Raw genomic sequence first — 22,998 nt, forward strand, 5'->3', positions numbered from 1 at the left:
TTTTGCTGCGTGAGCTTTATAAAACACATTCAAGAAATATATATTGACCCACTATTAACCCATTTGAGACCATTTATTGTCCAATATTAAGATTAAGAACACCCTACACATTCAACTTGCCACCACAACATCCTCTCCCTACCCCCATCCTCAACCACCACAACACTTGTTTACCACAACTTACAAACAAGTAGCACAACTTACTTTTGTCAAACTCTTGATTTTCTCCCTCAAACTTTCACACAAAATTCGAATGTCAGATGTTAGTGGGATCTCTGCCGTTTTCGTGATTTTTGTCTCCTTGAGTTGCAGTGCCGCGCGGTGTCCCACATCCATCCCCCAACTGGTGGCCATCAGATGTTGAAATTGGGATGCGTCTTGACCAGTTTGGCAAGCTTTAATTTCAGCTCCTTGAAGAGCTTCAGCACACCTGAAATATTAATTCAAAGAATACACAAATGTTCTATACATGCAAGAGGACATTATAAGATGTTTGATGGGTTGTTGACAGACCAGCTTCTTTGTCGGTCCGAGGGGGAGCATATCGTCTTTTGTTTCATATTTATTGACCAAGGCCCGTGATCGGGAGGTCGTGGGTTTGAACCCCGGCTGGGTCATACCTAAGATTTTAAAATTGGCAATCTAGTGGCTGCTCCGCCTGGCATCTGGCATTATGGGGTTAGTGCTAGGACTGGTTGGTCCGGTGTCAGAATAATGTGACTGGGTGAGACATGAAGCCTGTGCTGCGACTTCTGTCTTGTGTGTGGCGCACGTTATATGTCAAAGCAGCACCGCCCTGATATGGCCCTTCGTGGTCGGCAAACAAACAAACAAACCAAAAAGATATGAACACCAAAACGGTTTTGTATGACGGCTTACTAGTGCCAAAACCTAAGGTTACCATTTTCACGTGAAAATTAGTAAATAACAGTGTTAATTACTTATTTTTAATTTTGCCTCGTTTTCGGTCACAGTAGTCAGACTTTAAGAGTCTCTGAGAGGCTACAACCTCCGTCAAACATCACTCTCACAATATTTCTGAAATATCTTTTAATAGAAGGCCTTATCGAGCAAGTTATCCGTAGGGAAGATGCATGTCAGTTTTCTGCAATAGCGCTTTCCTTAACGTTGTTTTTGGGTAACTTAAAAAAAAATAATAGACCCCAAAAACTTTCGAATCGAAGCTGCTTTTAGCAGACGGACCTTTGATCAGCTGTGGTCATACACTTTCACATATCTTTCAATATAATTCCTTATTCGACAAGTTGTCAGGCAGACAGGTGTGCCTCATATTCATTTCCACTACTACACTCATACATCTGCTTTGTAGTGTATTAGTGAAAGACAATTGATCCGAAAATGTTCGAATCGAGAGAGGAAAAATGGCGTGTGGCCGGACTTGTGCTAAAGGTCCGACCACTAGCAGACTGATCTGTTCGGTCTAGGCTAACACACTTTCACAAATGTCTTTCGATAGAATTCGTTATTCAACAAGTTGTCGGACACACAGTTGTATGTCACTGTTATCTACACATGCGTTCAGCACTTATTGTTAATTTGCATCGGATTAAAGAACTATGGGCCAGAAAAGTATTGAATCGAAGGATTTTCGCTCTGGCCGGTGTAACAGTCGCGCATGCGCATTGAACCTCCACAGTCACAAGGCACATGAAAATTAGTAATTAACGCATGAAATTTTTGTTTTGACGCTAGTAAGCCATCAGGAGGCGAGCCAAAACTGAAAATTAGACATTAACACTTAAAATAGTAATTAACATGTGAAAATGAGTAATTAAAACGTTTAATTTAATTTTTGCGTGAAAATTAGTCACTTTCACAGGTCAATTACGAATGTATTGTTTTGGTGCCAGTAAGACGTCATACTTTTGGTTAAAAGCCTGTAGTTGCATTGGCTAGCAAAATTGTTCCCTTACCTGGTAAAATATCAGAAGCCCTAATACAGTATGACTTTACAAGTGCATCGTGCATTCTAATCAAATTCGCAATTGGCCCAGAGAGACACCGGAAAGGCAAATGCTTGCAACGAAATTCACGATTGGCAAATCAAGTCACGTGGACAACCTCAATCAGTCATAACAGACTGGTTCGCAACCATTGGTACTCGGCTACTTGTGCTATGTTCATTGTTGATTGTCGAGCGATGATTGAACATTTTGCATGCCTGTCATTTTGTGTTTGAACGTAGCGTAGAGTTTAGCGTAACAATTACAGCAAAATCGTAGCATTCTACGTCAAAATTTTAGCAGTTGGCAGCTCTGTGGGTAGTACATGTTTCTCCACATCAAATCTGCCCGAAGGGTTTTAGAGATCCAATTTGCCAAAGAAAACGGCTCCTTACATAGTACACCATTATCTTTCATGTGAAAGTAACAATAAACTGACTTACACTCAGATGTCTCAGACGCTGGGTCGGGGGAAGAGGTAACACTTGCTCCTTCGGGGTTTTCAGCACTTGTCTGGGCTCCTGTGAGGATACATACATTAAATTCAATAAATTCTGCTCTTCAAAGAGAACCAGATTTGTGGTTTGGACATGCAGGCATGATAGTTGGCCTGGTTATATTTCTGCCGGCTCCTGTTGATATCCATTCTTAATATGTCTGTTATCATTTGCTAACAGTCAGCATTTTATAAATAACTTATACTAAATATATTACATTTCAGACGCTCCTTTAATTTCAGACACTCATTTGAGATGCATGAAATGAAAAACCTGTTATACAAGTAATTACAAACTAATTGCAAAGTGCTTTCAAATCATCTGTGCATTGGCTGTGCTTTATGTGTAGCAAAACGGTTCTTATTTGATGAGAACGAGTACGTTACACTCAGCCGAAGACAAGGCGTAGAACACAGTCAAGATATGGGATCAATAAAGCCCCTCTGACATAGAAATGGAAAAACTTGCTAAATGAAGATTTTTGCTTTGATGCAGTTGTTTTCTAATCAGACTAATGGGAGCCGCCGTACATGTTTCTTGCTCACGTACACGTCTGCACTCTTGGGGCCCAACAGCTCAGATGGCAGGTCTTACCCAATCAGCAGCATTGCGTCTCTTGGCCATGCTTAATAAGCTTGCCTCTATGTTTTTGGCATGAGTTATTTCCAAAAAAAAGTAAGTCCCTGCAGGCAATATAATCAGCTGTGCAGACAATGCCCTGTACCAGAGACTGTTGAGTACATGCCTGGTTGTCTGTGTGTGTTTTGGTAAGGCATCGAGTATGTGGGGGAGCAGTAGTAATTCTCTTGAAAAAGGATACTCTCTTTCCGCCAAATTTTTCTTTCCTTCTTCCGCAGCAAAACTTGAAAAAAAAAGTGCAAATGTTTCAGAATCACTCATCAAAGAAAAAATTATTTTGGATTGAGGAAACAGACCAGTACACTGTACCTTCATCATCTGCTTAGAATACTGATGCTCTCATGAGACGTAAGATGGTAAACATGTCTCTGTGCCACTACAACACATGAAGTGAAACAAGAAACAGATAGAGAAATATGTGGCCATGATGGCAACCACTAACAATTCAGTTTTTGTTTCCCAATCCATTAACCACCCAAACTTTGGTTCTGCCTCCCATTACCATGCAGAATTCCCTCCTAGATTGCAAGGTAGCTGCTTGTTTTGTGGGGCATAGGACCTACCTGTCACGTTGGTAGAGTCTTCGGCGCAATCATCCAAAAAGTGGAAGTCGTGGACATCTTCAACTGTATCATCAGAATCATCATCTGAAAACAAAAATCAAGTCAGATATCTAAATTTAAAGCACAATGCTGTGCATTTAACTGAATCTTTCTGTAACTGACATTTTGAGGTGAGACCAGCTGCCTTCCCTAGTTCATAGACAATGCATATCACTAGAGAGAGAATGTTGCTTGCGTGTCTTTGTAAAGGGATGTGCATACAAGTGTTCCCTTCTTTGGCCATACACTAGGTAAAGAGATCAAAAACTGAATAAGGCACAGGGGTCCAAATTGGGGAAAACAGTAGCACCTTACAGTCCTGAAAGTACTATATATGGTAGATATCCAATTATTCAAGCAAAACAACACACACAGAAACTAGTTTCTTTGAAAAAAATAGACAAGAAATATTGTGTGCTATTGCCATACTGAAATTCCCACTTAAATCGCAGGGTAGCTGCCTGCTTAGTTGTGCATAGGACCTACCTGTCACGTTGAGAGGGACTTTGTTGTCATCATCAGAAACGTCAGAGTATTCAAATTGAGCATCGAGTTCAGAATCAGCATCTGGAAACAGAATCAAGTTAGAAATCTTGATTTAAAGTACAATCCCCCCTCAAAAAATAGTCGTTGCCCACTACCTCAGATACAGTTGGGTTTTTTTCCATGTGGGTCAAGCTAATTCCCCGACATGCATACCGGTACATGCACATAATCAACACCCAGGCTGATATGGTAAGTTGCATTGTTTTCAGAAGTTACTTCTTTTTAGATTTACTACAGTTACTCCAAATAAACCATTTTGCTGAGAGCATCCAGGCTCTACTTTTAGAATGTGATCAAGTTGAGTTATCATTCTTTCAAACAAGCATCTGTCAATGTCTGTGATAGTGAGGTAAACACTTGTTTCCACAACCATCACTAGCATAATACGCAACATACTCTTCATTTTGAAATTGTGTGACATTATGCGGGTTTTGCTCTCAGGACATCTGAAATAACCCCATTTTTAACTTTTCATGAACATAACCCCCCCCCCCTGTGATGCCAACTTTTGCAAAAGGGGGAAGGGGGGGGGGGAGATGGGGTCAACCAAATTAGGGTCATGATGGCAGATTATTAAACCCTTGAAATTTGAAAACTCTAGCTTCAAAGACGCCTGATATGTTTTATGAATCAAAAATAACCCCAGTGTCCTCAAAACTTGACGAGGGCCAATCAATCTTAGGTCAAGGTGGGATATAATCAAACCCTACAAGTGTGGACAGTTTTAAAAGTATAACTTTAAAACCATCTGAGATAACCTCAACGTGTAATTTCTATAACCCCGCTGTGGCCCCAATATTTGACGAGGTTTAACTCATTGTCTCCCAGGTAGGGATATATCCGTACCCACTCATATGGCTCTATATGACCAGGTACGGATATATCCGCTCAGGCTGGTCTCGGCTATAAAAAAAACTTTGTCAACATAGGTGGGGTAGAAAGTGAGGTCATTACTGAAGATCAAACCCTAAAAGTGTGCAAAATCTAGCTTGAAAAACATCCGAGATAACCTCATACAGTAGTTAAGTTTTTTGTTCACGGCCGGCCGAACAGACACAGGTTATTCAGGCAGGCGAGTCAAAAGTGAACATGCAAACAATTTTGACTTAGCAATTTTGTATGTGTCCAAGGGGAATGATGCTTATTACATCAAAATCTCTTGTCAGAGATATTGTGTCCACAAGATCGTTCTCACAGTAAGAAAATCAACAGATTTTACTACTTCCATGCATCTAACTGTCTTACATTCCCATTGCATAATGCTGTGTAAGAGAGTGATTTTAACATGTGATTAAATCAGACACAAAACTTGAAAAAGAATTGCACCAAAAGTAAAGTGCCCAACTGGGTGGGAAACGGTGTTTGATTTGTTTGACATTTTAACCAATCAAAGCTAGGGCTCTGGGCTGAACTGCACGAAGGGTTAAATTTGTAGAGATTTATTCCTAATGTCAAGCAATCAGGCTTTTTGTCAATAACACATCTTCAAACCAGTTCAGCACCGTTTAAGTACATGACCCCTGGAAGCAGCAATCACACAGAAAGCACAAACGCAACAACACTCCCTAGCTGAATAGAAAAAAGTCTTGGTAACCATCGTAACAGTAGACTACCTGACTGAAAATAAATAATCACCTTTATCCGCATGCGGAATAGTCAAATCCTCAGTGGGGGACTGCTCAGCAGGCAACCCAACCTAAAAACCAACAAGGATTATGCGTCAGGTCTCATTTATGTTTCCCTGAGAAAAACAAACATATTTGGTGATTCTACACCAACAGCACTAATCTAAAGGCAAAAAAGATCTAAACCAGTCTCTCGTGCCATATAATTGATGGGTTTGTGTTGTTAGCTTTGCAGACTTTTAACCAACTTTTCGCCCATTTTTAACTTGTTCTTGAGTTGCTGGGGGCCAAGTCTGCTGAAAGTCTGCTATATAAATGGCCTCAAAAAGTTTCTAAAGACAAATTTAGCAGTAACTTGAAAACTGAGTTGAGAACTGCTCGACTCGCTACAACTTGCCAGTGACTTGGCAGACTTTTCTTATTTGAAAAAAGATAGTCAAACATTCAGGCATTGCTAACAGGGTCATACCTTGTACTTAGGATATAGTTGGCATATATATGCACTAAAATGTATAAGTCAAATGACCATAACTAACCACTAACCATAGAAGCACAGTTTTGATGTCTTACTGATGGTTGTAGACTCTGCTTTGCTGGCTGTGAATGTGATGCAACAACAGGTTGACCAGCTTGATCTGAAACAACATGCATTGAACAATTAGCATATGGATTATATATATTCTCCACAGCTGTGTACCAGTGGAAACCATGCTAGTATATTTCTTCACAGTCTGCCTCAAACGCCGGTTAACAGAACGATTTAAATCTCTCACGAAAAAAGCAGTTCTAACATTTTGGAACACACAGTTTACATAGACGCCAGACTAAAGCAAACTGTACTTTTGGTGCGCGCTCAACATGCTTTTCAAGTAACGCACCAATTGAGAATGCGAACCAAAAGTGTCACCAGTACCGTTCGCTCCTATTATTACCTGCATATTAAATAAGTTTTAACGGCATTGTCACTCTTCTGCTCCAGACACGGACCAAGAAGACCTCAGTTATGAGTATAGGAAAAGCCTCAGTTTAGCACTTGCAACTTTCAGAATATCATGTTTACGACCATAATTATTTGCCGGCGGTCACGTGTTTTTGTTTGTTTGATGATTGTTCTTATCTTAGTTTTTTAAGGCTGTTGTCATATGTTGTTTGGTTGTTTTAAGAGCAGATGAACTTGTGACCACTTTCGATTCCATTGTTTAATTGTATGCAAAATAACGATGATCTTATGTCTAGTTATTATCCCTGTATGATTGAATAGTGAAATCCAAACGGCGATCGTTAGTAAACTTGACGGCCTTGTGACTGGATTATAAAGTTTTAATGAAATGACACTTTAATTTGGGTTCGAAATTTGTTGCAATAACTGACTTGATGGCTAAGCCAATTACGCCATTTCGAATTTTAAAGTAGGGCCTACCGCAACCAATGCAGCCGCGGAAGCTTTTTCAGTCTCAATAACTTCATGTCAACTTGAAATAATTGCCGGGACGCATTATTAAAAAAATGGACAGGATTTTTATTTTATTTTACTTTTGTACATATTTGTCACATTAATTCAGCTAAGATTGTAATTGACACATTTTAAGCATTGCCGTCGGTCCCTTCTCAAGTTTCTAGCGCGGCGAACAAAACTTTTAATCGCGTATGGCAAAATGTAAATGTGTGTGTGTGCGGCTACCAGTAAGTTCGTCACACGGTAGATTCGTCACCTATGACGAAGTTACTGGCAGGGGTGGGCGGGTGTTTATGCTAAAGAGCTTATGCTTTCAGATGTTTGATTTGTGGGAGAGATTCAAGATTCACATTTTTTAGAGAGAGAGAGAGAGAGAGAGAGAGAGAGAGAGAGACGGACGTACATACACCCACATCCATGACACGCACGCACACACACGACACACACACGTACACACGGCGCACTGACAAACACTCACACACACCATCGCACATACACACACACTCACCAAAACACACACGTACACACGCACAAACACTCACACACACCATCGCACACACACACACTCAGGCTAACACACACACACACACGACTTCAACCTCACTGTCAAGGAGGCAGAGAAACTCAATGTGAGCAGAGGGAGGGGTGGAAGGAGGTGGGAGAGAGAGAGAGAGAGAGAGAGAGAGAGAGAGAGAGAGCCGCGCTCGGACTACTGTGGCGAAGTTACCGTGTGGCGAAGTTACCGGGACCGGTGACGAATCTACCGTGTGACGAACTTACTGGTAGCCGTGTGGGGGGGGGGGGGGGGGGTGCTAAAGTTATGAGGAAAGAAATAGAACTAACAAGTTTCACACTAAACAACAGTAGGCTACCATAAACTAAATCCAAAATCAAAACTCAGAATAAAACACACAAGACTGAAAGTAAGATGCTGGAACGTTTGCCGTTATTGACAAAACAATACGTTACAGTCACAAAAATATGGACCCAAAGGGTTTTTTAAGTTAAGAGACAAAATATTAGTGACAAAAACTTAATTGCTTAATTCACCTACCTGGCGAGCGGCCGAACATTTCATTGAGCTAAGATTTTGTCATAAACTATTTGTTTTTTTCACTTTGAAGACCGTATTTGAGTCAAACGTTCGAACAATTTACCTTTCCTTTTTTTTTAATTCTCAACATTAACAGTTTACACATGTTTAATCAATGTCACAGATCCTACCAAATAAAAAGGAAACACGCAAACACAAACAAAAATACTTACGGCTTGGTTATCCGGTTGAACTCTTGATGATCTGCCCAGAAGTACTATTGAACTGCAGACAACCTTGTATCGGATGACTTGTCACAATCAAACCACGAAAAAACACTTTCGTCACAAACGGAAATCCATGAATGAATCTTTAGTGCACGTCACAACGCACGCTCTGCACTAATGCTAAGCTCGTTCCAATGAAACAACAATGACAACTGCGAATCTCACGAATCTAGGGGTCCTTAACGTCCTCACAGGAAATTTTCCTTTTAGGGACGTGAGTTGATGATACGCTAAAACTGCTTGTGTGTAGTTTACTTAAGAAAAAAGAAAACAGAAGAAATGACAGATTTGAGCACCGCCCAGTTCTTTGCGATTGACCAATAAGAAGCCAACCACTGCCAATAAGCCAATTAAGTATAAGCATAACCGTGACGACTTGGCCATGTGGGCGGAGTATCTCCTGTTATCGTTATATTCGGATTCTGTTTATGGCTGTATTGCGCAATGTGGCGGGTAGGTGTTAAAAACGCGCAGCTTCGAAGATCACACGCGTTTACTGAAAAACATTTCGCTCTTGACAAGTATTAAGTGGAAGCTGGTCGCGACAGTGTCGCTTTCATAAGCCGCACGACAGAAGAGCAGACCACCAAGCATTGGGCCACTTAATCATTTACGACTCAGGGAACAGCCGATGTGACATACTCACCGGCATCTCAGATCTGAATAAGTTAAGCACGTGTGGAAAAAATTACACAGAAAATAGGAAATTTAAAGGCGGCGATCCTGTCATTGTCTCTTCTCTGCCGAAGTTTGCTCGGATTTTTTAAATTTTTTTTATCGAATTTTGTGTTTAAAAATTTTAATTCAATTCATTTAAATTTTTAGTTCCTCTACGAGCATAAAGAATCACAGTTGCGCCAACATAACAACACAACACAAAACAATCATTGTACATAAATGTCACGTTTTGAAAGAACAAAAACAACAACAACAACAACAACAAACAACAAGTCGCGTAAGGCGAAAATACAACATTTAGTCAAGTAGCTGTCGAACTCACAGAATGAAACGGAACGCAATGCAATTTTTCAGCAAGACCGTATACTCGTAGCATCGTCAATCCACCGCTCATGGCAAAGGCAGTGAAATTGACAAGAAGAGCGGTTTAGTAGTTGCGCTGAGAAGGTTAGCACGCTTTTCTGTACCTCTCTTCGTTTTAACTTCCTGAGCGTGTTTTTAATCCAAACATATCATATCTATATGTTTTTGGAATCAGGAACCGACAAGGAATAAGATGAAAGTGTTTTTAAATTGATTTCGACAATTTCATTTTGATAATAATTTTTATATTTTTAATTTTCAGAGCTTGTTTTTAATCTAAATATAACATATTTATATGTTTTTGGAATCAGAAAATGATGGAGAATAAGATGATCGTAAATTTGAATCGTTTTATAAAAATAATATTTTTTTTACAATTTTCAGATTTTTAATGACCAAAGTCATTAATTATTTTTTAAGCCACCAAGCTGAAATGCAATACCGAAGTCCGGGCTTCGTCGAAGACTACTTGACGAAAATTTCAACCAATTTGGTTGAAAAATGAGAGCGTGACAGTGCCGCCTCAACTTTCACAAAAAACCGGATATGACGTCATCAAAGACATTTATCAAAAGAACGAAAAAAACGTTCGGGGATATCAATCCCAGGAACTCTCATGGAAAATTTCATAAAGATCGGTCCAGTAGTTTGGTCTGAATCGCTCTACACACACGCACGCACGCACACACACACACATACACCACGACCCTCGTTTCGATTCCCCCTCTAAATGTAACAAGTCGCGTAAGGCGAAAATACAATATTTAGTCAAGTAGCTGTCGAACTCACAGAATGAAACTGAACGCAATGCAACGCAGCAAGACCGTAATAACTATACTCGTAGTCCACCGCTCACGGCATAGGCAGTGAAATTGACAAGAAGAGCGGGGTAGTAGTTGCGCTAAGAAGGATAGCACGCTTTTCTGTACCTCTCTTTGTTTTAACTTTCTGAGCGTGTTTTTAATCCAAACATATCATATCTATATGTTTTTGGAATCAGGAACCGACAAGGAATAAGATGAAAGTGTTTTTAAATTGATTTGGACAATTTAATTTTTGATAATAATTTTTATATATTTAATTTTCAGAGCTTGTTTTTAATCCGAATATAACATATTTATATGTTTTTGGAATCAGCAAATGATGGAGAATAAGATAAACGTAAATTTGGATCGTTTTATAAATTTTTATTTTTTTTTACAATTTTCAGATTTTTAATGACCAAAGTCATAAATTAATTTTTAAGCCACCAAGCTGAAATGCAATACCGAAGTCCGGGCTTCGTCGAAGATTACTTGACCAAAATTTCAACCAATTTGGTTGAAAAATGAGGGCGTGACAGTGCCGCCTCAACTTTCACGAAAAGCCGGATATGACGTCATCAAAGACATTTATCAAAAAAATGAAAAAAACGTTCGGGGATTTCATACCCAGGAACTCTCAGGTCAAATTTCATAAAGATCGGTCCAGTAGTTTAGTCTGAATCGCTCTACATACACACACACACACACGCACAGACAGACAGACACACATACACCACGACCCTCGTTTCGATTCCCCCTCGATGTTAAAATATTTAGTCAAAACTTGACTAAATATAAAAACAAACCAATACTATGACTGCACCTTGTATGTATTGATAAAACAAACAAATGTCAACAATACTCGATGCTTGGTCTGTTGAGGGCATCGTCGTTGCATACAAAATGATATAGTAATGACAAATAAATAAGCAAACGCTAAGATTGAGATTAATTACTTTCTTTTTTATATTGATTACCCCGGACGGATAAAGGACCTTCAAAAACAATGGCCATGCTTATGCGTGACATGGGAAAAGAAAGAACATTAAGGAAACTCAATTGGAGCGGCAAATAAACGATGTGGTTAAAACTGTCCACTAGATCAAGATATATCATGTACCGCGTAATTGAGACCATCATACATTTGACAGATCCGCATAGAAATCTAATGATAAACAAGTCGCGTAAGGCGAAAATACAACATTTAGTCAAGTAGCTGTCGAACTCACAGAATGAAACTGAACGCAATGCCATTTTTCAGCAAGACCGTATACTCGTAGCATCGTCAGTCCACCGCTCACGGCATAGGCAATGAAATTGACAAGAAGAGCGGGGTAGTAGTAGCGCTGGGAAGGATAGCACGCTTTTCTGTACCTCTCTTTGTTTTAACTTTCTGAGCGTGTTTTTAATCCAAACATATCATATCTATATGTTTTTGGAATCAGGAACCGACAAGGAATAAGATGAAAGTGTTTTTAAATTGATTTGGAAAATTTAATTTTGATAATAATTTTTATATATTTAATTTTCAGAGCTTGTTTTTAATCCGAATATAACATATTTATATGTTTTTGGAATCAGCAAATGATGAAGAATAAGATAAACGTACATTTGGATCGTTTTATAAAAAAAATAATTTTTTTACAATTTTCAGATTTTTAATGACCAAAGTCATTAATTAATTTTTAAGCCACCACGCTGAAATGCAATACCGAAGTCCGGGCTTCGTCAGAGATTACTTGACCAAAATTTCAACCAATTTGGTTGAAAAATGAGAGCGTGACAGTGCCGCCTCAACTTTCACGAAAAGCCGGATATGACGTCATCAAAGACATTTATCAAAAAAATGAAAAAAATATCTGAGGATATCATACCCAGGAACTCTCATGTCAAATTTCATAAAGATCGGTCAAGTAGTTTAGTCTGACTCGCTCTACACACACACACACAGACAGACAGACAGACAGACAGACAGACAGACAGACAGACAGACAGACAGACAGACAGACAGACAGACAGACAGACACACATACACCACGACCCTCGTCTCGATTCCCCCCTCTACGTTAAAACAAAGAGAGAGAGAGAGAGAGAGAGAGAGAGAGAGAGAGAGAGAGAGAGAGAGAGAGAGAGAGAGAGAGAGAGAGAAAGAGAGAGACAGACAGACAGACAGAACAGAACAGATTGCTGACTCGCATAATTTTGATCACTCTCATCCAAATTGATTTTCTCATAAATGTCAAGGTTTCGTTCATTCTCAACATCGGATGGTTCGGATTCTGTTTATGGCTGTATTGCGCAATGTGGCGGGTAGGTGTTGAAAACGCGCAGCTTTGAAGATCACACGCGTTTACTGAAAATCATCTCGCTCTTGACAAGTATTAAGTGGAAGCTGGTCGCGACAGTGTCCTTTCACAAGCCGCGACAAAAGAGCAGACCACCAAGCATTGGGCCACTTAATCATTTACGACTCAGGAAACAGCCGATGTGACATACTCATCGGCATCTCAGATCTGAATAAGTTAAGTACGTGTGGAAAAAATTACACAGAAAATAGGAAATTCAAAAGCGGCGATCCTGTTTCATTGTCTCTTCTCTGATGAAGTTTGCGCGGGAAAACCCCCCATTAATCGATTTTTTTTAAAAAGATTGTAATTCAATTCAATTCATTTAAATTCTGTCTGTTGGGGGCATCGTCACCGCATTTTTATTCTCTTTTATAATTCTCTTTATTTATATAGCGCCTTATCCGAAGTTCAAAGCGCTTTTGATATAGTGATGACAAATGATAAATAAGCCACAGCTAAGATTGAGATTTATTACTTTGTTTTTATATCGATTACCCCAGACGGATACCGCGTGATCGAGACAAACATACATTTGAAAGATCCGCATAGAAATCTTACGATCAAAAAAAGATCGATTTAAGGTCAGTTTTTCTTTTGGCCATAGTAAAGATACTTATTTTACGTATGCCATTTCCTTTAATCGTCGACAGTTACACCAAAAAGAGGGGCACAAAGAGGCAGAGAAAGAGGGGGGGGGGGAGAGAGAGGCACACAGAGGCACAGAGAGAGAGACGGAGGGAGAGAGAGAGAGAGAGAGAGAGAGAGAGAGAGAGAGAGAGAGAGAGAGAGAGAGAGAGAGAGAGAAAGAGGGGCACAAAGAGGCAGAGAAGGAGAGAGAGGAAGTGAGAGAGAGAGGAACAAAGAGGCAGAGAGAGAAAGAAGGAATAAGAATAAGAATAAGAATAAGAATACTTTATTATCTCATAGAGAAATTCAGGCGTGGTACATAACAATAATACAAACAAGACATTGATTTTACATAAGACATATAGCACTATATAACAGGGCAGGTTATAAAAACACCTCCCACATACCTCTCTGGACATTCCTTGCATTGTGCTTACGCATTCAGACATGAACACATCCATGTCTCAATTACACATCGCACACATGGACATTCTTATACGCTCAGGAGAGAGAGAAGGAGAGAGAGAGAGAGGCACACAGAGACAGAGAGAGAAAGAGAGAGAGAGAGAGAGAGAGAGAGAGAGAGAGAGAGAGAGAGAGAGAGAGAGAGAGAGAGAGAGGGGCACACACATTCACAGAGAGAGAGAGAGAGAGAGAGAGAGAGAGAGAGAGAGAGAGAGAGAGAGAGAGAGAGAGAGAGAGAGACATAAAGAAGCAGAGAGAGGGAGAGAGAGAGGGGGGGGGGGTGGAGAGAGAGAGATGCACAATGAGGCACAGAGAGAGAGGCACACAGAGGCAGAGAGAGAGAGAGAGAGAGAGAGAGAGAGAGAGAAGCACAAAGAGGCAAAGAGAGAGAGAGAGAGAGAGAGAGAGAGACAGGTAGAGAGAGAGAGAGAAAGAGAGAATCACAAAGAGAGAGAGAGAGAGAAAAGAGAGAGAGAGAGAGAGAGAGAAGGAGAGAGAGAGAGAGGCACATAGAGACAGAGAGAGAGAGAGAGAGAGAGAGAGAGAGAGAGAGGGTGGGACAGAGAAGCACAAAGAGGCAAAGAGAGAGAGAAACAGGTAGAGAATTGAATTGAATTGAATTGAACTTTATTTAACAAGGATTCAGATTTAAGGCTACGCCTTTTCTTACAATCTGTCCTTGGGACGCACAGACACACAATGATAAAATTGAAAAATTAAAAATTAAAATGTTAAAAAGTTTACCAACAAAAGGAGGTCAGAAAACTTCAACACGTGATGATAAAGATGACGATGACGATGATGATGATGATGATGATGATGATGATGATGATGATGATGATGATGATGATGATGATGATGAAGATGAGGCATGAAGAGCATACATATGTGCACGTGGTTATTCATAAAATCAAATGCATACTATGCAAGTAATTATAAGTACAAGCTGGTAGCAATCGAACATGTAGCAATAGTACAACAAAAAATATGTTCAGAATAGGGGCCTATACAATGCACAGCATATCTTTGGCGTAATACTAAGTGTGGTAAATCAAAACGCGTTAAACTACTCAGACATTAAGTGTTTTTGACACATTTATTAAAACTTTTTAATGACTTTAAGTGCTTAAAGGATGATGGAAGTGAATTCCAAACTGATGTACCCGAAAAAGCAAAACTGGTCTTATAAAGGTCAATTCGTGGAATCGGTGGGATCAAGTTGACCGACCCATATCTGTCGGTAGCTTTGTTAAATAATGATGTAATGTAAATCGGCACTTTACTGTAACACAATTTATGCATGAAAATGGCTTTGTTTAACTTGAGATGCTTTTCCAGTGGAAGAAAGTTAAGCATTTTTAATTTCATATCTGTTGGGGCATTATCCTTTACGATGAGTTTAGCCGAGCGACGATAGAGAGTCTAACTTTTTCAAGTGGACATCACTGCTGCCATCCCAGAGCGTCGAAACATAATTGATGTGAGGCATTACATGAGAATGGTGGAACATTTCCAGAGTCCTTCTGTCCGTAAATTGCTTTAACTTGGATAGGAGGAAAACGTTCTTGGCTACTTTCTTTCAAATATGCTGTAATTGTGCCTGCCACTTGAATTCACAATCAATAATTACCCCTAAAACGCGATGCCGTTGAACTTGTTCAATTGATTGCGTACCAATAGTAAGATTTAGTTTGAGTGGAGAAATCTGATGTTTTTGTCTGGTTGCAATTACCATACTTTTAGTTTTTGTTGGATGGACAAGCATAGACCAGTTATTTACATCGTTTGAAGCTGTTTGAAGGGAGGACTCTAATACTGGAACAGACTTTCCACCTGAATGAAGAGAAGAATCGTCAGCAAAAAACCCGCATTTCCCACTAGTCTCATCAGTAGATATTTTACAGTTTAGGGCAGTATATTGAGATCTGTCCTGTAAATAGGAAGCAAAAAATTTACACACTGATATACAGCTGTAATTTCTTCAATAAAATTGAATGATCAATAAGATCAAACGCTTTTTTAAAGTCAAGAAACACAGCACCACTGATTTACAAGAGAGAGTGTGTCTGTTTACGAATAAAATACTGTTTAAAGGAGAGAGAGAGAGAGAGAGAGAGAGAGAGAGAGAGAGAGAGAGAGAGAGAGAGAGAGAGAGAGAGAGAGAGGGGGAGGAGAGAGAGGGAGAGAAGCACAAAGAGGTAGAGAGAGAGAGAGGCACACCGCAGAGAAAGAGAGAGAGAGAGGGATGGCACACAGAGGGAGATAGAAATAGTAAGAGAGAGAGAGAGAGAGAGAGAGAGAGAGAGAGGGGGGTGGAGAGAGAGAGAGACAGAGAGAGAGAGAGAGAGAGAGAGAGAGAGAGAGAGAGAGAGAGAGAGAGAGAGAGAGAGAGGGAGGCACAAAACGAACAATTTTAGTGCTTCAGATTTCGTATAATATTTGAGTTTTGACATCAAATGTAAATTACTTGATAACACGTTGCACAGGTTGTTTATGTGTGTTTGCCATTTCCTTTAATCATCGACAGTTACACCAAAGAGAAAGGCGCAAGAGGCAGAGAAAGAGGGGGAGAGAGAAAGAGGCACACATAGGCACAGAGAGAGAGAGAGAGAGAGAGAGAGAGAGAGAGAGTGGAGAGAGAGAGAGAGAGAGAGAGACTGAGCCGAGAGAGAGAGAGAGAAAGAGAGAGAGAGAGAGAGAGAGAGAGCGAGAGAGAGAGCCGAGAGAGAGAGAGAAGAGAGAGAGAAAGAGAGAGAGAGAGAGAGCCGAGAGAGAGAGAGAAAGAGAGAGAAGAGAGAGAGAGAGAGAGAGGGGGGGGGAGAGAGAGAGAGACTGGGAGAGAGAGAGAGGGAGAGGGAGAGAGAGAGGCACAAAGAGGCACAAAGAAAGGGAGAGAAAGAGAGGGACACAAAGAGACAGAGAAAGGGAGAAAGACTGAGAGAGAGAGAGAGAGAGAGAGAGAGAGAGAGAGAGAGAGAGAGAGAGAGAGAGAGAGAGACTGACTGACTGACTATTAGGGTTTAACGTCCTCTTAGACCAACTGGTCTATATTGGGACAGGTATTGGTAATACGTTGAAGATATGGTGTGATACTTTGATTCGAACAAGCCCGCTGTGGCTGTCTTCTTCGACACACCAGCATTGAGTTTGTCTTGTCAAAGTAGGCCTATCGAAATACGATCATGATAATCGGAGATGAGAGATGATGCATGCGTGTCTTCGCCGTGTTTTCCAAGCCTGAGACTTTCGCTGTGAACGTGGGATCTTTTTCGTGCGCATGTGTGCAAATGGTAGGCGGTACCGAAGAAATCGAAAACACCTCCGAAAGTCACATGAACAGATACTCATTCAGCAACCACAGTCACCAAAATACCATCAAAATACAACAGATCAAACAAACCAAACAGGGCAAAAACAAGTGACAGAAAGCATGACAACAAAACAACACAACACAGAAAATGGCACTCAGGATCATGAAATACAAGCAGAACAAACAACAAGCATTTCACCACAAGTGGCAACACGCAGTGGGAGACTGGTCAAAAAACCACAATATTGCAAGAATATGAGACACAGTAAAACAAAAACAAAACTAAACTAAATTGACTGACTGCTATGTTTTTGATCTGGACTAGTCAAACAATATGGTGCTAAAAGGAAGAAGTTGTATGACTTATTATGCATATTTGTGTTTATTATGCGTACATGGTGTACGGTACTATTAAGATGGAAATTATGTATGAGGTACTATTGAACTGACTTATTATGCATATTTGTGTTTATTATGCGTACATGGGGTAGTACTGTTAAGATGGAAATTATGTGTGAGGTACTATTGAACAAAAGCATACTTTGTGTTGTTCTGAGTGTGTCACATCATTGAAATACATTCAGGTGTTGTTATAAAGAATGTTGTATTGGTGTTGTGGATAAAAATGTGTTTCAGAGTTTGGTAATTGTAAAAGTAGGAACAACGTTGGTTGCATATGATTTGTCCATTACTTGGTAGGAATAATTACTAGAGAGAGTAGGACATTTGATTTGTTTGCATTCGTTAGAGAAAGGGGGATGACACGATAATTAGTGAGCTTAGTAAGGCACTAGGCCAGACATGCGCATTGTAACAAGGGCATACGTCACGGGACATGCGCACTGCACGTTACTTCCCACCATGCGGGAGAATATCTAGGTCGATGTACCATACATGTGCTTGCCCAGAGCTACGAAGAAATGAATTTATAAAGCTTGGAACACACTGACAGGAGTTGCCTCCGTGTATGTGCTGAACCGAAAGACGTTACACAGATCACCGGAGAAACCAAACTCGAAGACCGCATCCGGACTCGACAAGTGACATCATGATCACGGGACCACTTACGTTTACCAAATAAACCCGGTCACAACGGAGAGAAGAATTTCAGAATATTTTCGCCACGTCGTCAATTGCTGACTTTTAAGAAGAAGTGTGTCGTCGACGAACTACGCGGTTGAAACTCGACATTGGCCATTGCACGCGAGGTAGGTACTAAGGTAGAACTTATGATGTCGCCTTAAAATTTCCTCTGTCCTCTGTCCTCCCTATATTGACTCTTCACTGTTTGTTCCAAAAATGATCTCTCGATATCTCGGGTGTAGACTAAATACTTTGTTTTTTTCGCAACACGAGTAAGTCTAAGTTTTTTTCACTTTAGATGAATAACTTTCCTCTGACAGGGAGTGACACTGACCACAGGCAAAGGTATCGTTCACTGGACCACTATACTTACATAGAAAGACTAGATTAGTCACAGTTCTGCAAATCAGTTTATGCACAGGCATCAAATTCAAACAAGTCACCATGCCAGTCAGCTGTTCAGTATCATTATTGTCCCATCAGATGTTCGGCTTTGGTTTGATTTAGATCCCCATTTGTTTTGTCAATTTGTGCCAGTGCCACTCTTTTTCAGAACATATGTGATATAATATATGTTTGTTAAATTGATGTAGGCTAGGTGAACTTTGGTTAAAGAAGATAAAAGGAAATGAGGGATTATAAAATTACAGTATTTGACACTCACAGTCACACGTACTCCATAGCAATTAGCATTGGCAGTGAGAATTGAAATAGGCTTGGTAAAAATTGGTTGGGTACGGTAAAATTAAAAGGAAATCAAGAGCTGTTTGTATTCACTAGATGTTTTATAAGTATGCAATTTGTTACTTTTACAGCAGCAAAACTTCAACTGCCCGCTGAATGTCAAAGTGGATGACGAAGACAATGTGGAGGCTTTACAGAGCTCTACAAGAGGAGGATGAACAGGAACGTGGGAATCAACTACATCCAGAAGTACCACCAGCCACGTCATCAGCATCCAAGCATACGTGCAAGTGCACATCAAACTGCGAGGGAAACATAAATGTGAGCTTTTCAGATTAACAGTCTTTTTATCGTTTATATTCTTTTGAATTGTTTCAAAGTTTGCCATTTATATCTCTATTCTGAGCTATATATAATTGGTCTGATATACTATTATACATACTGCAGGGATGTTGCTACAAATTCATACCTATAGGACAAATGTCCTGAGTTCTTCAGCATAAATAGGACATTTGACCGCTTTCAGAAAGTGTAATAGGACATTATGAATTTGCGCCAAACAGCTTATAACACATTCCATGGAATTGTTCCAAAGTCATGCGCCCACACACACACGCACACACACACACACGCGCGCGCGCGCTGTAGAACACACACATAATATAGTAAATACATCAACACAGTGTGCGTATAATGTTGTATTTGTTTAGTTTCAAAGAAACCACAAAAAAGAAACCAACATGGACAACTTCAGAGCTCTTACTTTGATTACAAACGGCATGATTTGGATAACAGTTGAAAAACAAAATGATCGGTTTGATCTAATGCTGGTCTTTTGCAGGCTTTAGTTTTTTTTTCCAGCGGCATAATTCAGTGCTTCGTCTCATATCTAAAACAAAAGCAGACGACAAATTTAGTCAGTTGGAGTTGTCTCCCGTACTCCTGTAGCATGCTCTGATCTAAAAATAATCCACTATTTTTAGATCAGTGCGCTGCACCGAGACGGTATAAATACCCAAACGGCGCATACCACAAACGGTTCAGGAATTCCCGACAAAAGAAAAGATCCGCACGCGGCACTGGCAACTTCAGTGTCAGCTGAACACGAGAGCGTTCGGTGTTTTAGAAGATTTGTATCTTGAAATGAAAATTAACGATTATCGCGCTGTCCGAAGGAATGGAGTACATATTGGACAATGACCACGCTTAGGCTAAAACGATAGGACATCTGACCGACATGCGGCAATGTGAATCGGACATTTGGGGATTTTCATTGTTATATATGTCCGATGTCCGACGCCTAACGACATCCCTGTTACTGCACGCTTCACTCCTGTTTACTTTTGCAGCAGAAATGCAACATTCCAAAATCTGTTCCTAATTTAAGTTTACAGGTATGATTATATGGTATTGTAAATGAATATCAGTAGTCCGCTTGTTACAGTAATATAAATAAACTAAAATTAACTTGTCATTGTTCCGGTTATTGAAGTGAAATGTACATTGTTTTGTAATTATCAATTATCAGCAATGTCATTTGTTCTTCAGATGTTTCTGCCATTGCCGAAACCAAGGATGTCAGGATCCAATGCAACCTGATCAACGCCCCACCTCTAAAACGCAATGCCGGTTCTAACTTCTACAGATGAGAGTGTGGGGAAAGAAGAACGAAAAGGTGAACGACAGCGCGCTGCAGCTGCGGAAGAGGACGAGCCTGCTGACGAGGATGGAGGTGAACCAGAAGATCCGCAGTTCTTGTAAGTTTTCAATAGACATCTACTTCTCTACATTTTAAAAAGTAAGACAGAAGTCAAGGGTTACTTTGGGTGACAGTCAGCTATTTTTAGCTGCTATCACTGTGTCCTTTGTTTTTGTCTTTCTCTCTCTGGTCTTTATCTCACTGGCCATAGCCCCTTTTTGTCTATTAAATGGGGGGAAAACACCAAAAACATGTCAATAAACATTTTTGTTGTGACATTATTTAGCTTAATTTCTCATCACAAGTCACGTCCTGTGACCTCGACCCCCTCCCCACCCCCCTCCCCACCCCCCTCCTCTGTGATCACTTAGACATCCTTCTACCCACCATCACTAGAATACTGAACGAGTCCCTTTCCACTGGCACCGTCCCCTCAGATTTCAAAAAAGCTGTCATTAAACCCCTTCTGAAGAAAAGCTCCCTCGACCCCAACGTACTTAAGAACTACAGGCCCATCTCAAACCTTCCCTTTCTTTCTAAAATCCTAGAGAAGATAGTCCTAGACCAGCTCTCCTCCCACCTTTCTGCCAACAACCTCCTCACTCCGCACCAGTCAGCCTACCGCACGGACCATAGCACAGAGACCGCAGTCCTTAGTATCCTCAACAACATTTTGACTTCCTTAGACGATAACAAAATTTCCCTGCTCCTCCTGTTAGACCTTTCGGCCGCTTTCGATACAATTGATCATGAAATCCTGCTGTCCCGCCTTGAGCACACTTTCGGCATCCAAAATTCAGTTCTAAATTGGTTCAGATCCTATCTCTCAGACAGAACAAATTTTGTAATTGTAAACGACGTCCCATCCCAGGAAACCTCCCTCCTTTTTGGCGTTCCCCAGGGCTCTGTGCTCGGGCCCGTGCTGTTCATCATGTACACCTCCCCTCTGACTGACCTCATCGACAGACATTCCGTTTCCCACGAAATGTTTGCTGACGACACTCAGCTTCAGAACTCAGCGACTCCCTCAGAATACGCCCAGATGACCACCTCCCTTCAGTCTTGCATTGCTGACGTTGAACTCTGGATGTCCACTAACAAGCTTAGACTTAACTGTGACAAAACAGAAGCCATTCGTTTCACCAAATCCTCCATCTCCTCCTCTCTCTCTCTCCCTCCTTCTATCACTTTTGGGCAGCAGTACTATTGAATTCTCAGACTCCGTCCGTGATCTTGGCATCTTTCTTGATAGCGATCTCTCCATGAAACACCATGTTATGAAAGTCTGTCAGTCCGCTTACATCGAGCTTAAGAGAATAGGTTCTATCCGCCCATACCTTACCGAAGATGCCACCAAGACCCTTGTTTCCTCCTACATTCTTTCTCGATTAGACTACGGAAATTCTGTTCTCATTGGCTGTCCTCAGTCTGTCATCCATCCTTTGCAGCGCGTTCAAAATTCTGCAGCCCGGCTTGTCTGCAAAGCCCCTCGGTCCCAGTCCTGTTCCCCCTTGCTAAAGAAACTTCATTGGCTCCCTGTAGAGCTGAGAATCCAATATAAGTGCTGCTGTATCTGCTACAAAATAATATCTGGCTCAGCCCCATCCTACCTGTCTGACCTGTTCACACTCTATACACCCTCACGATCCCTCCGCTCCTCTGTAGACACTAGAATATTCCGTCTATCTTCTTTTAGTCGCAAACAGCACGGCCAGAGAGCCTTCTCCCACTCTGCTGCCGTTGCGTGGAACTCTCTCCCTTACTCTATCCGACACTGCCAAACATTCTGTTCCTTCAAATCAAACCTTAAAACACACTTCTTCACCCAGTATTTTGATTAATTTTATTTCAACATGGTGCATTTTTGAATCAGGTGTTTGAATGTTTGAATGTTTTGCCTGTGTTAGTATGCTTGCAGATTGTATTGATGTAGTGTTTGAGTTTCGTTGTTCACTTGTGTGCTGAATGCTGCTGCACATGCTTTTGCTTTGCTTTGTATGTATTATGTATGTTTGTCATTGTAAAGCGCTTTGAGAATGTAAAGCGCTCTATAAATCTCCCATATTATTATTGACTCACATGCGAAGCAAAAGTGAGTCTATGTACTCACCCGAGTCGTCCGTCCGTCCGTCCGTCCGGACGTCCGGACGTCCGGACGTCCGGACGTCCGTCCGTCCGGAAAACTTTAACGTTGCATATTTCTTGGACACTATTCAGTCTATCAGTACCAAATTTGGCAAGATGGTGTATGATGACAAGGCCCCAAAAAACATACATAGCATCTTGACC

At 40.7% G+C, this 22,998-nt stretch overlaps 1 protein-coding gene and 1 long non-coding RNA gene across 3 annotated transcripts; one reads left to right on the forward strand and one right to left on the reverse strand.

Moving 5' to 3' along the window:
* Positions 1 to 204: 204 nt before the first annotated feature.
* LOC138957742 (uncharacterized) lies at positions 205 to 6,691 on the reverse strand. Of its 2 annotated transcripts, XM_070328798.1 has the most exons (6): positions 6,417 to 6,691; positions 5,884 to 5,944; positions 4,189 to 4,269; positions 3,664 to 3,747; positions 2,408 to 2,485; positions 205 to 430 (listed from the first exon to the last, which is right to left on the reverse strand). In XM_070328798.1, the coding sequence occupies exons 1-6, from the start codon at positions 6,522 to 6,524 to the stop codon at positions 354 to 356; spliced, it is 489 nt and encodes a 162-aa protein (XP_070184899.1). In that variant the 5' UTR covers positions 6,525 to 6,691; the 3' UTR covers positions 205 to 353. The 2 variants fall into 2 exon arrangements, with proteins under 2 accessions (XP_070184899.1, XP_070184900.1); XM_070328799.1 differs by lacking the exon at positions 2,408 to 2,485.
* Positions 6,692 to 18,000: 11,309 nt separating this feature from the next.
* Positions 18,001 to 20,742, forward strand: LOC138957743 (uncharacterized). Its single transcript, XR_011453165.1, has 3 exons — positions 18,001 to 18,451; positions 19,142 to 19,331; positions 20,559 to 20,742. It is a non-coding gene; the product is annotated as an uncharacterized lncRNA (long non-coding RNA).
* The last annotated feature ends 2,256 nt before the right edge of the window (positions 20,743 to 22,998 follow it).

Source organism: Littorina saxatilis, unplaced genomic scaffold (assembly GCF_037325665.1).
Source record: "Littorina saxatilis isolate snail1 unplaced genomic scaffold, US_GU_Lsax_2.0 scaffold_911, whole genome shotgun sequence".
Lineage (NCBI taxonomy): Eukaryota > Metazoa > Mollusca > Gastropoda > Littorinimorpha > Littorinidae > Littorina > Littorina saxatilis.